The sequence below is a fragment of the Crotalus tigris genome, unplaced genomic scaffold, assembly GCF_016545835.1.
Source record: "Crotalus tigris isolate CLP2741 ecotype Arizona unplaced genomic scaffold, ASM1654583v1 scf7180000017541.2806704, whole genome shotgun sequence".
NCBI lineage: Eukaryota > Metazoa > Chordata > Lepidosauria > Squamata > Viperidae > Crotalus > Crotalus tigris.
In genome coordinates, this window is record NW_024096462.1 from 1,890,622 (window position 1) to 1,906,869 (window position 16,248).

The following is a 16,248-nucleotide window of genomic DNA, read 5'->3' on the forward strand; positions in this document are numbered from 1 at the left end:
ACAGTTACCCTACAATCAAATATAAATAGATAACTAAGCTTTAAATGGAAGAATGTCAGAACCACTCTTCCACTGTTGTTCCCATCTTTTAAAAAGTGGGTGAATTGAGGGGTTTCTGGATGCCAATTAACATAAAATAATTGTGCAGATTGCAAAAGGACCACTGAGATTGGTAGCTTCTTTGGCCTCAGTACTTAGGCGTTGTCCTTAAATCAGACGTTCTTAACCTGGGAACTGCCAAGGGACCACCTAGGATAGCCACAAGTCTATTTTGACAGACAAAGACTAACTACTGTATTTTTGTAGGAATATTCAAGTGGGAAAAATGGTTTTCTAAGTTTTTAGAAGAAACTTTTACTATACCTATTTTCTTCTCCCAAAGGAATAGTTTCCTCATTGGAGAACTAAGAGATCAGCTTTTGCCTTATTCTAAGAGAAGGGGAAGCATCATTTATGTTTTCTCTTCTACCAAAAATATACTCATTTAGAATTCCCTCCCATCTCAAAGTCCAGGGAAACTTACTGCAGGACACAATATCATCACACTTTGTTGACATCTGCTACAGATGATATGATGACTAATATTGCTCAAGAAGCTTTCGTTTTCTTAATCTGGGGCCCTCCAGATCTGTTCAGACTGCAACTCCCAGATAGCTTGACATAAAATCTATAACGCTGGTGTGACTTAATCCCAACACTTAGGAACTATCAGACGAGGGAAGATTACAACTGATATTTTAAAAAGGGAAGCGTCAGGATTCAAATAGAAGTCCTTGTGTTTGTTGTGAACTTTTACTTTTTTTCCCTTTCTCTATCTATGTTAACTCCAGGAACCACTCACTAAAACAAGTCACCAAGGGTGCAAAGTCATTCTACAAAGAGAAGATGCAGAACATCATTTCATGCATTGTATGAATATATGTTCCATATATCTTGGTGAGGAGACTGGGTTGGTGAAAAATAAGTAAAGAGTATGTGCCATTGATTGGGGCTGTTCTGTGATGGTCCCTTGCAAGGTCACTAGTTTTAACTCACAACATGATGAATTAAAACCACGACAGATTTCATTCTCTCCCTTTCACTTGCTGGAAACAACCGAGTCTTACTATGGCAAGTTTTAGTTCTGAAACGAAGTGCAAGTACATCACAACTTTCTGGAAAATATTAAGAATTGGCCAAAAGCTGAAAAACAGAGGCTTGGGCTGAAATCCCCTTCTATGGTGTTATCTTGATATGAACACAACTTTGCAGATAACAGAACTACTGAGTTTTTATTCATATATTGAAAGGATTGATGAATTTGCAGCTTAGAAGGCAACCTGTTTTCTAGAGACAGAATAAACGTCATTACATATTTTTGCAGGAAAATTTGAGAACGTTTTCTAAACAGGACAGACACAACACTGAATGCCAAAACGTACCTGCTTCACCACGGAGGGCTTTTTCCACTGCAACTCCCCTCTCCTCCAGCTGTCTTTGCTTCTCTTCAACCTGCTCTAGTTGTCTTTGGATGATCTACGGAAGGAGAACAACGGTCCTAATGACTATGCACTTTGCATATATGAGATTTTCCCCTTCTAGTATTGCAAAGGAAGACATACTCATTAGCATTCCCATTTCTACACCCTACCAGTTGATTCTGTGGGACCATTACAACATAGTCAAGTGCATATCTATCACTTTAGTGACTGTTAGGAACACTTCTCCCTCCCTAGCTTTTACCACAGTGACACGTAGAGATGCCACCACAGAACAATACTCACAGCTGGCAACAAAACCTTTTCTATATATTATGACTGATTAATAGGGCAATAATTTATTCTTTCCCTTCTTGGGCCTCAGATCTTGTAGACCAGGGGTCTTTAAACTTGGCCCTTTTATGACTTGTGGACTTCAACTCCCAGAATTCCTCAGCCAGGAATTCTGGGAGTTAAAGTCCACAAGTCATAAAAGGGCCAAGTTTGAAGACCCCTGTTGTAGACTTTTACAGTAGCACCCCCAATATACTACACTGCCCAATATTAAGAGGGAGGGAGACAAATGTTCAAGTTGCACTTGAATGACTGCAATCTTCTTTAAGGGTTTCATAAATCTGAAGTATATTTTCTGATGCACAAGGCGGAGAAATAGGTATGTTTTCTTTCTGACAAATTTATGAAAAGCATTTTCCAGAAAAGCAACAGCTGTACCTGGGCCCTGTGTAACCTCTTCAGTTCTTCTTGCTTGGCTTGACGACGAGCAGCCTTTTGTACTCGTCTGGTCAGTTTGGCGTTGAGTTCCTCCTCCGTGTAGGCTTTCTGCAGTAACAAGAAATAAAACATAGTTCAATCCCTTGCTGAAAATTGTCCCTAGCTTCTGGGATTGAAGCGTCCTACTTTTCTAGAGCACTGTGCCACTTGCTGTGCTTTCTGTTCAGCAAGCAAGTTGTCCTTCCAGGTGTGTGTGTGTGCTAATGGTGCAGCAGGTGAGCATTGGTGGGGTTCTAAGAGGGGAAGGAAGAGGCTTGAACCAGATGCAAAGCAGTGATTTTTACAGACAGCTTCAAGTTATGACTATCTTCTTAATGGTCCTTAGGGCCTGTCACATACCTGGGAGATGCTCTTGATTTCATTCATGTTCTTACCATATATAAAATCCTATGTATCGTTTCTTATAGATCTGTTGAGCAAACATGTAAAGAACTGAGCTAAATGTCTATGGAGATTCTCAGTCATCCAGGTCATGGTTGTCCCAGAGGTGCTTTTTTCACGAGGCAACTGGACTTTCTTGTTTTTCTCTGAAGATGTTTTGCTTCTCCTCCAGAACTGAAGAAGCCTTTTGGATGGGAAGCGAAACATCTTAGAAAAAGAAAAACAAGAAAGTCCAGTTGCCTCGTGAAAAAAGCACCTTTGGGACAACTGAGCTAAATACATCGGAGCAATGTATGGTACATGACCAAGAGCCTTTTTGATGCTGTTGCTAAGACTTTAGTCTGCAACTCAATTCACATTTCAAAAACCCTTTGAATGACCCATCTTGCACAATCAGCATAAGGAGAGGAGATGTAATCAACAGCATCCATTATGTATTTTGTGATTCACTTGGAAACCATACCACAGGAAAAGGACTGAATTCTCCCTAATATATATTTAAAACAAATCAACCTCCAACATAGGAGAAGGGTAGGCTAGAAAATGGGGTCCTTGGTGCTCTCTGAGCTTGGTTGTTTTCTTGCAGATGTGTCACTACCCAGACTAGGTAACATCAGGGAGCACCAAGGACCCGTCAGTTCAACCCTAAGCTGCAAATATTCTCCTTTATTAGAAAAGTTTTGCCTATCAGGTCAATATTTCAGGGAAAATTACATGTCAATAAAAATATAATGGGATCGCATTAATGATAGTCTCAAAAGATACACTAGCAGTAGCTGCATTACACTTTAGCTATATATTTTTGATATAAATTGTCCTATAATGCTATGATTCATTTTATCTTTTTTAAATAAGTCATCCAGCGTCTAAAACATGTCATCTAAGTGATTAATGCACATAGTTCCTTTCAAGGTAATTATGTGACTTGTATAATTCCTTTTGGAGTTAAAAATTCCTATGTGTCTAATAAAAATATATCCATGTAATATGTTTTATAACCATCTATTGCATCTCCTTTTATATTAAGAGAGCAGAACTTCATTTATATAAGCAGCTAAAGACTGTTTTCACGTTTCCCACATTTTCACCTCATTTTAAAAAAATCAATTGAGATAGATCATTGTGGCTGAATCCCTCAACAGATAAGATGAAGGAAGAGAAGGCATACCATCAAAGTCACCACCAGAGTTCATTAGAGCTAAAAAGATGTCATACAAGAAATCTCTTCAGTGTCCCTTTAAGCTAGTCTTCTCCAACTAGGATCAGAGAAGATCAGAATTTGGGGAGCTCCAATTACAATACATTTGGAGCTTGATAAAAGCTGCTTTAAACCTTCTTCTACATTAGTCTGATAATCAGTTCCAATAGTTAAATTAATACCTTACAGAGAATGTATAGCTCATGTAATTGGCATAAGGTAAACAAATGAATGAACTACTTATTTCATTTTTTCCCTTCACAACTCAAACCTACAACCATAATTGCTTCTTATGTACCCATAGGCCAAGATCTATGTTTCTTAAAAGTCTTTCTTACCCACACAAGGATACAGTGCATACTCATCAATCAAGACTCAACATGACAGTGATTGGGCTGCAAGATTAAGACCATGAAGTTCCAAAGACAAATCCCTGGTTGATTCTGAACCCAATCTTTTTTCTCTGTTTAACCTACATCTGAAGAGTTGTTTTGAGAATAAAATGGAGGTAGAATCTATAATATGTGGTAGTATTTCTATCAAACCCTCTTTTAGGTACAGTGCAAATATCTAACCCACCAAGGTAAACACTTTGTAGAGTGCCTCAAAAAATTGTGATTAAGGTCAACAGTTTTTCCAGCTGGATCTTCAGTGAAGATATTATATACACTTCAAGTGGACTTGATGGTTTGGGACTTGAAGATGATCTGTTGTGTTCATGTTGTTAATTGCTGCATCCATGCACAATCTCTGGTTGTATTAGTATAAATGAAGGCAGGGAAAAGCAGAAGAGATATAGACTATGGAGCTGGTAGGTTAATAACAGGAATGCATGCAACAATGGCCAATCAATGAGAATGGAAACACTACCTTTGATGCATAGGATCTCTTGAATGCCAAGGCGTGTGGTATGTAAATCAACTTTAAAAAAGGGGGAGGGAGGGGAAGGAATAGCAAAGGCAAAAATAAAAGAAATACATAAAATGGAGCAAGGTCAGTTCAACATTGCAACATTCAATACAGAAAGACAATAATCAACAAAAAAAAGCTGCTTGAAATGTTACATGAAACTACAAATACAAATACTTCAGAATCTGGAAATATGCAATAGAAGCATATAGCTTTACAAAAAATAAAGTAAAATAAAATAAAATAATCTTGGGGTCCCAAACCTCAGAGCAATCTCTTCCCTAAGCCCCAATCAGTGTTAGATTTTAAGGGCTTGGGATATTGAATTTTGGATTTAACACTTTATTTGGGTAAGTACACTAAAACACTGACAGGACTGCACAAAACACAAATGAGGTCTTATTCTGAATGCGTGCCCTTCAATACTTTTAGCAGCACATTCACTTTTTCTGAAACAAACACAAACACATGAACAGGGAAGTGAGAAAGGTTGGGTGAGTTTTAGGCAAAATTCCTGCATTTAGAAAAAAGGCAACATATCTGCAACTACATGACTTAAATGTTTTATGACAGCAGCGCATACATAGTCTGACGAAAACTGATTCAGGAATACACACTACAGGAAGTGATACATTTATTTAGCAGATGCTTTCAACATTATACATCAGATCCCATGTCTCCTCCAATGCTAGTCACTAATGTTATTTTAGTCACCACAAAACAGGCAGCTGAGCCTTGGTCTAGAAGCCATGCATGAGTAACTTTTTCTGCCTGGAAAATCATACTGATTGCTTTGTTTCCCTGGCATGATAATGTTCTCTAGAAACTTGAGAGTTGGAATAAAAATTTAGCCTGAACTAATTTACAATTAACAATATAATTTACAATTAACCAGTGGAACAGCTTGCCTTCAGAAATCGTGGGCACTCCATCACTGGAGTTTTTTAAGAAGAGACTGGACAGTCACTTGTCTGAGATAGTATAGGTTCTCTTGCTTGAGTGGGGGTCTAGACTAGAACAGGGCTTTTCAACCAGTGGTACGGGTACTACCTGTGGTACACTGCACCTGGCAGGTGGTATGCGACCATCCTAGAAAAGTGGTAGCGGGGAAGGGGAATGAGCTGAACCAGTGGCAGCACCGCACAAGCCTGAGCGAGAGATGGCTGGAGCTGCAGGGCTGTCAGGGCTCAGCGGAAGCACCAGGATCAGTGCTGCTTTCCAGCTGATCAGCGCTTCTTTGGGGCTGTCAGGGCTCAGTGGAAGCGCCAGGATCAATGCCAGGCTCCAGCTGTAGCTCGGTGCTGATCCTGGTGCTTCTGCTGAGCCCTGAAGAAGCGCTGATCAGCTGGAATGTTGCAGTATCTCCAGGGTCTTGTGATTTACATTCAGATGCTTGGCAACTGATTCATATTTATGATGGTCACAGTGTCCCAGGGTCATGTGAAGTGACCAAAACCTGCTGCAACCACCCAGCAGGCAGAGGGAATAAAAACCAAACACCTCCCACCCCACCCCTGCTGCCAATCCTCAACAGAAATGCTCACAACAATGAAAACCTCGGACAGGAGGAAGAACGCTGGCGGGCGGGCAGGCAGGTGTCTTGCTCGGTTGTGGCTTGGGGGGCACTTTTTTCAGTGCCATTGTAACTTCAAATAGTCACTAAGTGAACTGTTGTAAGTCAAGGACTACCTGTACTTTATTACTTTTTCCCTTTTTTAGGGGGGTCATCAAGTTTTTGACACCTTGCTGGGCGACTGGTGGTACTCGGATGTTGCCATATCCTAAAAGTGGTACAATGGGTGAAAAGGTTGAAAAGCCCTGGATTAGAAGACCTCCAAGGCCCTTTCTAGCTCTGTTGTACTGTTCTATACCTTGTTTATAGATATCATTCTCTGTATTCTCATGTAGCATTCTTAAGAACTGGATTTTTATTTTTGTATTGTTCCATACCTGTTCATATCTAGTATGTTTCCTTTCTAGGAATATCTCTGTAGTGATTTCACACTACAGGATATCTTCCTGTTAATCTTGTGTCTTCATCACTTAGAAAAACAATTATTTTTGCAGTTAGGGTCTCCTACTAAGACAGGGGTGGGCAATTATGGCCCCTTTACCCATGGCTGACTCAGGAATTCTGGGAGTTGAAAACCACAGATCGAAAAGGGGCCATAGTTGCCCACCCCTGTACTAAGATATAAACACGCTCAGTCTGCCTTAGACCAAAGCTCTGTGTAAGATTTATGTAACCTTTCTGTTCTTGCTTTTTAATTTTCAATGAGCGACTTTTGAGTTTCCTTCCAAATCACACACCCCATGATTCAAGAACAATCATGTAAAACTGCATTATCCACTCATCTATCCCACATAGTTAAAGTTAAAATATCCCATGCCACCTTGCCACTATTATGAAACATGTCACTCAAGAAGAAGGGTACAGCAAAAGCTCTTTGACAATTATGTTTAAAGTAGGAGTTAAATCATCTGTTGTTATTTTCAGCCTGACCCTTTAACTACTCTAGGAAATGCCCCTAAATGTACTCTTATTAAAGCACTTAGAGTGGATTAGCTAATCTATGGGAAATTTAACTCTTATTCCTAACAAAGGAAGATTTCCTAACTCCCACTTTCAATTTAAATCTTAATACTGTAATTCTTAGCTTCATTGCTCTTTAGGGATTATAAACATCTGGAATATCTCTATGTTATGCAAAATAACAAGCAAAAACAAAATATTCACTTTGTTTTTTAAGGGGGAACTTGTTCTCTCTGTTACACTTAGGCCCAACCTGCCTCAAGTAGCAAGGTTTAGATTTCAAGATGAATGATTACATTGGAACTCATAGGAAGCTATAATCTTTATCCCTTTCCAATATCATAAGTATATCCTTTTTCTTTTTAAATTCCCACGTGTAATGTAGAACCTGCCATGGAAAGCTAGAAGGGAAACATAAAAGTGGTAGATTTTAAAAAATCAAATAAAAAGAGCAATTCAAAAAGAATGGTTACAGAGAAGCTAATCCAGGAGAAAAATTCAGGCACTGAACATGAAAAAAGTTAAACTTACTTTGAATCAGTGGCTTTATCTTCACTATTCTCCACCCCACCAGAATTGCCTTAAGCTATCCTGGATAAAAGCAAGTCTGCTAGCAAGCTCAGTCACAAATAGGCTTGAGTAGCAAAAAGAACTACATGCAAATAGTTCAGTTTGCAAATAAACCCAATCTGCTATTTCCATCAAGAACTTTGTAGGATAATAATCTTGCACAATTACCAAAGTGGGTAGTTACTGCTTTCTCAATTCAAAGTTAACTGTTAGTGATTACAGGAATATTTCCACTAAGTTTTACTGAGCAACAATATAGATATAGTTTGCCATTGTCAAACTTTGCTAAAAAATGAAAGTGTATTATATATGATTATTTAAAAAAAAACCTGGCTAATTCCTATGGTTATTGCATAATTTAGAAAAAGAATACTCTTTGTACATATTGTCCTTTTGGCAACATAACTAAACATCTTTTCCCCTCTTATTAAAATAACTTCTGGAGTAGCCAGCTGCCTAAACTCACATAGAATTCAGGACGGTGCAAGATTCCGAGATTACATGTAGTCCTGAACTTATAACCATTTGTTTAGTGACTGTTTGACGTTACAACAGCACTGAAAACAGTAACTGACAACTAGTTCTGGCAGTTACAAACACTGCAGCATCTCCACAGTCACATGATCAGAATTTGGCCAATTGGCAACTGGCATATATTTATTACAGTTGCAGCATCTCGGGGTCATGTGATCACCATTTGTGACTTTCCGAGCTGGCTTCCAACAAGTTAAATAAGTGGGGGGAAGTTGTGTTTACTTAAGGATCACATGGTTTGCTTAGCGACTTCTGTGATTTGCTTAACAATTGTGCCAATAAAGACTGTAAAATTGGGTGTGACTCACTTAACAACTTCCTTGCTTAGTAATAGACATTCTAGTACCAATTGTGGCTGTAATCTGAGGACTGCTTCCTCAACTTAGTTTCAAATAGACTTACGAATCTTTTGAACAGAAACGAACCTTTTATATATAACTTATGAAGTTTGGTCTAATTAATTTTTCTCATTCTTATTGGATCCAGAGATCCAAAATCACAGGAAAATAGTCAAATGGCCCCATGTCAATCTTTGTGAAGTTTTTGTGACTCATCTTGGCTTCAAATGATCATGACAGTATCAACCTACCTCTCGTTTAGATCTCTGTGAGGAACGTTCTAAGACATCTTCATTGGAGAGATCAGAATCCTCAGAGAAGCTTAAGTGTTGGCGCAGTTGCAAATCTGAGACAATAAGGAAATGTGTCAAATAGCAAAACTTAAGGAGCAATTGCATCGTAGTAAAATTGATAATGAACCAAATGATCAGACACACAGTTATTGTTGAAAAGGGACCATATCATCCCTTCCTGCCACAGTGATTCAACTCCGCCTTTACTAACCACATCTCAGGTCCCAGTCAATGGAGGGTGCTCTAGAAGCAAGGATACCCTCTTTCCCCAACACAACAACCAAACTTTTTTGCCTTGCAATAACTCCCAATATCTCCCTGGGCAGTGTAGCTGAAGCTAGAAATAAATGATCTGCAGTCAACTATTTCTAAAAATCTGAGGTACTGCCTATCCCCTGTAACTTCTGTCATCCCACACAGTCCGAGAAAGTCACACATTCTAGATCAGTGTTTCTCAACCTTGACAATTTTAAGGCACGTGGACTTCAACTTCCAGAATTCCACAGCCAGCAATGCTGGCTGTGGAATTCTGGGAGTTGAAGTCCACGTGCCTTAAAATTGTTAAGGTTGAGAAACACTGTTCCAAATCCTAGAGATTAAACAATGCTGCCTAATGGGTTCTAAGAAGTTGGGTTTCTCAACACCATTCCCCATCCCCCCCCCCAGATTCATATTTATTCCCCCCAATCAGGCGCTAAACTGACCCATTCTCCAGGTCTTGGGTTAGAATGGGTGGTGGATCCCTTCTGTGACGTTTTATTTTTTTTAAATGATGGTTGTTTTTTCTGGACCAGAATTGGGTGTCTTAATAGATTGGGACACCTAAAAATGTTGTAAATAAATAAATGCAAAGATACGAGAAGACAGAGTACCAGACAAGGATTAGGCAGACAATCTTCAACTTTCCATCAGTTCACTGGTGACACTGGGTGAATCACTATCCTTCAGTCTAATCTAGCTAAAGTTATATACAGAACTCTCCAATATCTGGCAGAAAAGTTAAAGATACCTGATGCCTTTAAAAAAAAGACTGTTCTTATTCTAAGTATGTTCTCTCATACTTAGTCTTCCTTTTCAGTTACCACTGAAAGGGTTACAGTAAGCTGACTTGCTGGAACAAATCTTAGGATGTGCACATACCTGGAAGAGTTTCCAGGTATGGTGTAATCATTATAACATATAAGCACCGATATTATACCTGCTGCTCTAACCAATGGAGATGCTTTATGCTTCCCAGAATCCACTGTGGTCCCGCTGGAAGGTGTGCTAGGGCAAGATTTGTCATCTGACTTTTTCTTCTTGTCTTTCTTGTAACCGGAGAAAACAGACTTCCAAAGGGATTTGGGCTTTGTGGATTCCTCAGCTGCGCTGCTGGATTTGTCAGATTGCTTATTTTCATTCTTTGACTTTTTCTCCTTTTTGTTCTTCCGGGGAGAGAAGAGAGAAGTCCTTTTTTTATTCTTCCCGCTGGAACCTTCTGATGATGTGATAGACCCATCGTGACCGCTAATGTCCGTTAATGGTGGAAAGAACCTCTCATTACTAGCTTCATGCTTCAGAGTAGGGCCTTCGCTGGTTTTGCCAGTCAGATGCTTTGGGGTGTCTAAAGTAAGTTCTTTGGTCTTTGAGGGTGCTGTAGATGCTTTGCGTGATTTTGCAGAAACAGCACTGCTGGTCATCTCCAGATCTTTCATCCTGCTGAGCTGCTTAGCCATAGCGTCCCGTAAGGCCTGGCTTTTGATAGACTTCTCCCTGGCCCTCATTCTTTCCTCAGCTAACTCCTTAGCTTCTGCAGAGACTTGAGGAAGGCCTCTCTTCCCTCCTTCAGTTGATGACGGTCTATCATTTTCCTTAACCAAATGCAGTTGAAGAGGCTTCTCAGGTCTTGGCTTGCTAGGTGGAGTGTAGTATTTTTCATTAAGGCTTGTATCCTCTGTTCTGTCATCATAAGTGTCCTCTACATCATCAGCAAATGGTATCTCATCCACACTCTCAACAAATGACTTCCTCACCTCTTCTCTGGGTGGTTGAGACGAACTTCTGGTGGGTCGGATCCTTTCATTTGCTGTTATCATCTGAGGGGTTTGTACGGGCTCTGCTTCATTCTGCCAAACTGCCTGGTGCCGTTTTCTTCGCAGGGTTGCTGGTTCTTCGTTTTGAGGTGGTGGCGGAGGAGGGCTAGATGGAGGAGTGAGCATGGTGGAATCCGATGTGTTAAAACTTTGGCTGGCCAGTGTCTTCATGTTGGATGAACTACCCTGAAGTCCCAGTCCAGAACTGCTGGAGAGATCTCTTTTCACATCCCTTGAGTTTTTCAGCTCTTTCTCTGATTGGGAGGTTGGTGTCAGCAAAGAAAATTGTTCCTTATCCAACTTTGGTAGGATTACCTTTGATGGTTTTACAGGATGGATTTCCTTTTCTTCTGACCCCACATCAGAATTATACAATTTAAGAGGAACAGATTCAAGGGGTGAGTAAGTAAAGTTTGGGTCTGAACCCCTGCTTCTGTTGACAGGGGTGAGACCTAAACTCCTTCGGATTTCAGCACTCTTCATCCAGAATTCCTCCACAAGATTATTCCTTTTCAAAGTCTCTTCTGTGCTGGTGGGACTTTCAAGTTTTTCCATCTCCCCATCTTTACTTTTTAGAGCAAGTTTGGCCAAAGGAGTAGAAGTAAAAGCTGGGATAGGCTGAAAGCACACTGGTGGCTCTGCGGGAGGTGTAATGGAGGCTTCTGTGGTGGGTAAAGGCTGTGAACAAATAGGCAAGGGGGCAAGAGGTGGAGAAGCTGATTCTACAGGTACTGTTGATGGTGATTTTACAGGTGATATTGGTGTGATGGCTTCTGGCAGTGCAACTGGCTGTGACCGTATTGGTGAAATTGATGCTGGTGGACTTTGCACTTTTTGATCATCAAGGATCGTGTCTTCTTTTTCTTTTTCCGGGAGGAAAGGCTCAGAGAAAAAATGGATATCCGAAGACTTTTCTCTGTATGATACTGGTATAAGAGATTCCTATAAACATGATAAAATCAGAGCATAGTTAGTAGCCTAAAGCATCTTTCATTAAGTTCTAAAACAGTGAACTCGTGAACTTTAACTCTAAAAATTCCTGGCTGGCTAAGGAATTCTGGGAGTTGAAGTCCATAAGTCATAAAGTTGCTACATTTGGAGATCCCTGTTCTAGAATAATGCCTTCCTATTCCTACTTTCTGATAATATTTCCTCATCAATACATCTACAGAACAATGCCTACAGTTTTGTCGCAGAACCCCAGTATATTACTACTGGATTCTGGGGAGATATTCCAGGTTGCACCAAGACTACTTCTTGCTATACTTGAAGTCAACACTATTATTCAAAATTGCCCCGATTAGTGTACATTACTCAGAAGATAAATAGCAGTTGGCCAAGCTATTTTTCAGCTATTCCATTATTGGCCATCTTACTGGGGGACTGTCAACAAATTTTCAAGGAACACAATAGCATATGTGGTTACAATATAAAATGTATTGTTCCAGAGAATTCCACACCTGTTCAGACAATCAAAATACAGAAATGAGAATGCAAGTCTGTAAGAATAGAACTAGTATTGAAACCAACTGAGACACATTATTTACATTTGGCAGATTTTACACACTACTAGTAGTTTCTGGTGTAAAAGACATTCTATTATGTGGACATATAAACCTTTGCCATTTTGAAACTGAATTTGAAATTTTGGCCACTTGGCTGGAAGCAATGTCAGCCACTGTCTACCTAATGCCTTATTGCTGTGGGTAAAATTATAAAAATGCTCCAAGCTGAGTGGGCCTTCCAGCATTGGCTCTCAAGGAGCAGACATTGCAATGTTCTCTTTAAGTCTTGAAATATCCCATTCCTGGGAGGCAGATTATATCGCTACAGTGAGAAATATCAGCTTCCCAGTCAGCCTGGAAAATTAAGGAACTCTTTTAACAAATCTTGATTTGACTGAATCACAGTATTATTTGTGTGAAAGAAAGTCACTGTAGCTACCACCATTTCTTCTTCACCTATAATACGATTTATCTTAGACTAAACTTAATATGTGAACGTAATAATCATATATTAATTGTATATAAATAAGACTACTATGACCTGTACAATTAAAAATCATGCTTTAGGTTTATGGATGAAGACAATTTGTTACCTCTTTTTCTTCTTCCTTATGGTTACAAATTGAAGAAACAGGACCAGTCATTTCACATGGTGACTGGACCGGAAGACAAGTATTACAAGTATCTGAAGAACCAAAAAAACAAAGCTATGAGCATCTTAAAACCAAATAAAGTACATGGAATTAACTGCCTCCTTTCATGCTCCTTTCTAGATAGTCAATTTGCTACCTGAGCCAAATTTGACTATCTCTCCCTTCAATACTCCTTGTCATATACTTGGCACAATCTGTCCTTATACATATTATTATGATTATTATGCATATTACTCAGAAGGAAGTCTCTCTATATTTCAGAGATTACTGCCAAGGAAGAAGGCATTACATGCTGGACTCTTTGAAAAAAATGGTACACTGCTCTGGTAGTAATTGCAGTGTGAATTTCTATGGAGATTCTCAGTCATCCAAGTCATGGTTGTCCCAAAGGTGCTTTTTCAAAAGGCAACTGGACTTCGTTTTTCCTTGAAGACATTTTACTTCTCATCCAAAAAGCAAAATGTCTTCAAGGAAAAACATTTTCAAAAAACAGTTGCCTTTTGAAAAAGCTCTTTTGGGAGAGCAGTGTGAATTGATATTTAGTTTGAAAACAATATGTTTAATCATAAAGGATCCAACATTTGCTTGTTGAATCCAATATCTTGTCTCCCACATTGGCCAAACAATCCTTTAATCATAAAGGATCCAATATTTGCTTGATGAATCCAGTATCTTGTGTCCCACATTGGCTAATTAGATGCTCTTCTGAAGCACAATGGCAGAAATTAATGACCCAGTTCTATATTCTACTTTACTCCCCTTTGTGAGGCCTGAATACCCAAGCAGAACCAGCTACTAAGAATCAAATGCTAAGTATTTGATTACTACATGCCGTTCATAAGCTTCTAGATACAATATAAGGTTGTCCTCATCATTCCTGAGCTTCCAAAGTTCCTTCAAAATCTGATCATGCCAACAGCCCTGTGGATCTTGGGGGAACGGTGAAATCAAGAGGTGACTATCTTATTATTGACATCCTTCTGTTCTCTTTTCCAGTTTTAGTTCTGCTTCTATAATTTTAAATTCTTTTTAATTATTATCCAATGGTTTTAACTGTTTGACTTATCTATCTGTCTGTCTGTCTATTATTTTTACTGGATTACTGATGCCACCCAGTCACTTTCTTGATATGGGTAGCCATATAAACTAGATAGATAGATAGATAGATAGATAGATAGATAGATAGATAGATAGATAGATAGATAGATAGATACAAACAGACTCCTTGCTCTTGTTTTTGGTACCACAGTCAGGCTAAAAATGCATGAGAATAGAGTTGGAAGGGACCTTGGAGGTCTTCTAGTCCAGCTCCCTGCTCAAGCAGGAGAATCTATACCATCTCAAACAAGTGACTGTCTAGCCTCTTCTTAAAAATCTCCAGTGATGGAGCACCCACGATTTCTGGAAGCAATACTATGAGGCAGAAATAGTTCTGAAATGACATCTTCCATGATGAAACCTTTATGGTAATTATTACAAGAATGTCCTGAGTTCACAAGGGATAATAGATTTATTTGAAAACACAGTTAATGGGAATCATTGTTTGATTTGTTCTAAATTAAAAAAAAAAAAAACAGGAAAAACTGCATAACTTGGCCTATAGGTTCTTAGCCAATCCAGTGTGCTCTGTAGTGCTAACATGTTTAGTACCTTCCGTCATAATGAAAGGAGTGACTGTTTCTGCTTCCCTGAGCTCAGATACTTTCAGTTCTTCTTCTTCTCCTCCTCCTCCTTCTTCTCCGTTTTCTTCTTCTTCTTCTTGATGGATGCGACACTCTGCCTCTGCATCAGAAGGGATGTCATCTAAGCCAGGAATTGGAAAACAAAAAAGAATTAAGATTAAAATGTTATAGACATTTATAGTAACTTCATAACAAGGGAATGGAATGGTGAAACTATGTAGGGTTGTGGCCCCCATCTTTCTCTCTCTATTTTCCTTCCTTCCTTCCTTCCTTCCTTCCTTCCTTCCTTCCTTCCTTCCTTCCTTCCTTCCTTCCTTCCTTCCTTCCTTTTCCAAACTGTTACTCAGAGTAAATTATGTGTATTCTAAATTACCTAGTTTGTTAGTTTTAAGTCACAATTTTAGAGTAAAAATAGGTTTTACCTCTGTGTTCCTGAAGCCCTTTACTACATTTTTATTTCACTCCACATATGATTAAAAGATGCCATGTATAATTATCTTGAAATCTTTCTCTGCCATCTCCAACTCTCATGCCATTAAGTCACAACTTAAATTACTATATCAGCTGAGCTCTTTTGTTTGGGGTGGTCAAATCTGCACACAACCGTTTTGCAGCATGACTTTGCATTTCTGCAGTATTAACTGCTGGCCCTTACAGGTAAATCAGGCAGGGCTCATTCTACTTTATTGTAAGGGTACATTAATAGAATCTGGTTTAAGTCTGAAAATACAAACTTCCCATCACTACTTCTAACAATCTAATCAATTAGGGCAGTCTTTTCTAAATTTCTTTCTCTGACCGTTAAGTGGGGGGGGGGTCCTCTCTCTCTTATCTGATTGTTTTCTAGGCAGGATCTCTTTCCCTTGTCCTCCAAGGTCATCCACACATTCCATTACAACAACTAACAGCATACTATATGAAGGTATTCTCAGACTCCTACCATCATCCAACTCTGCCCCGGTGTCCCCATCTTCAATAGCTTCTGCAGGCTCGGAACCCACTTCATCTTCATCATCGTTCTCTTCACACAGGGCTACAATAAATTGTTGGTACAAATTTTGAAAAGAGACAATGGGATGGAAGAGAAAATAGATTTCTGTTTGGGGGACTGCTTAAGACACACTCCCGTAATCCAAATACAGCAAACATGTGATGGAGCCTTCTGCTAGGACTGTACCACTTTGGATTAAAATTGATATGTGTGTGATGGGACAAGAGATTTGCCTTTTTTTTTCATTTGAACGCTGAAGAACATTGATGTATGTGACACTGATGCAGCTGAGACAATCAGCACATGATTTTTCTAATCATAAAAGCTCAGTTCATGTATG

The 16,248-nt window shown here is 39.3% G+C and overlaps 1 protein-coding gene across 24 annotated transcripts in view; it reads right to left on the bottom strand.

The window, feature by feature from the left end:
• The window catches only part of MICAL3 (microtubule associated monooxygenase, calponin and LIM domain containing 3), a 217,999-nt gene that overhangs the window by 19,753 nt on the left and 181,998 nt on the right, over positions 1 to 16,248 (bottom strand). For 21 of the 24 annotated variants that reach the window (XM_039364504.1, XM_039364665.1, XM_039364415.1 and 18 more), the window contains 8 exons: positions 15,858 to 15,950; positions 14,886 to 15,038; positions 13,176 to 13,267; positions 10,204 to 12,019; positions 8,964 to 9,058; positions 4,699 to 4,749; positions 2,190 to 2,297; positions 1,422 to 1,515 (listed from right to left, as the gene is read on the bottom strand). In XM_039364504.1, the coding sequence (XP_039220438.1) occupies positions 1,422 to 1,515; positions 2,190 to 2,297; positions 4,699 to 4,749; positions 8,964 to 9,058; positions 10,204 to 12,019; positions 13,176 to 13,267; positions 14,886 to 15,038; positions 15,858 to 15,950 (2,502 nt within the window). The remainder of the gene's footprint in view (positions 1 to 1,421; positions 1,516 to 2,189; positions 2,298 to 4,698; positions 4,750 to 8,963; positions 9,059 to 10,203; positions 12,020 to 13,175; positions 13,268 to 14,885; positions 15,039 to 15,857; positions 15,951 to 16,248) is intronic. The other 3 variants (XM_039364921.1, XM_039365507.1, XM_039366489.1) reach the window with 1 other exon arrangement.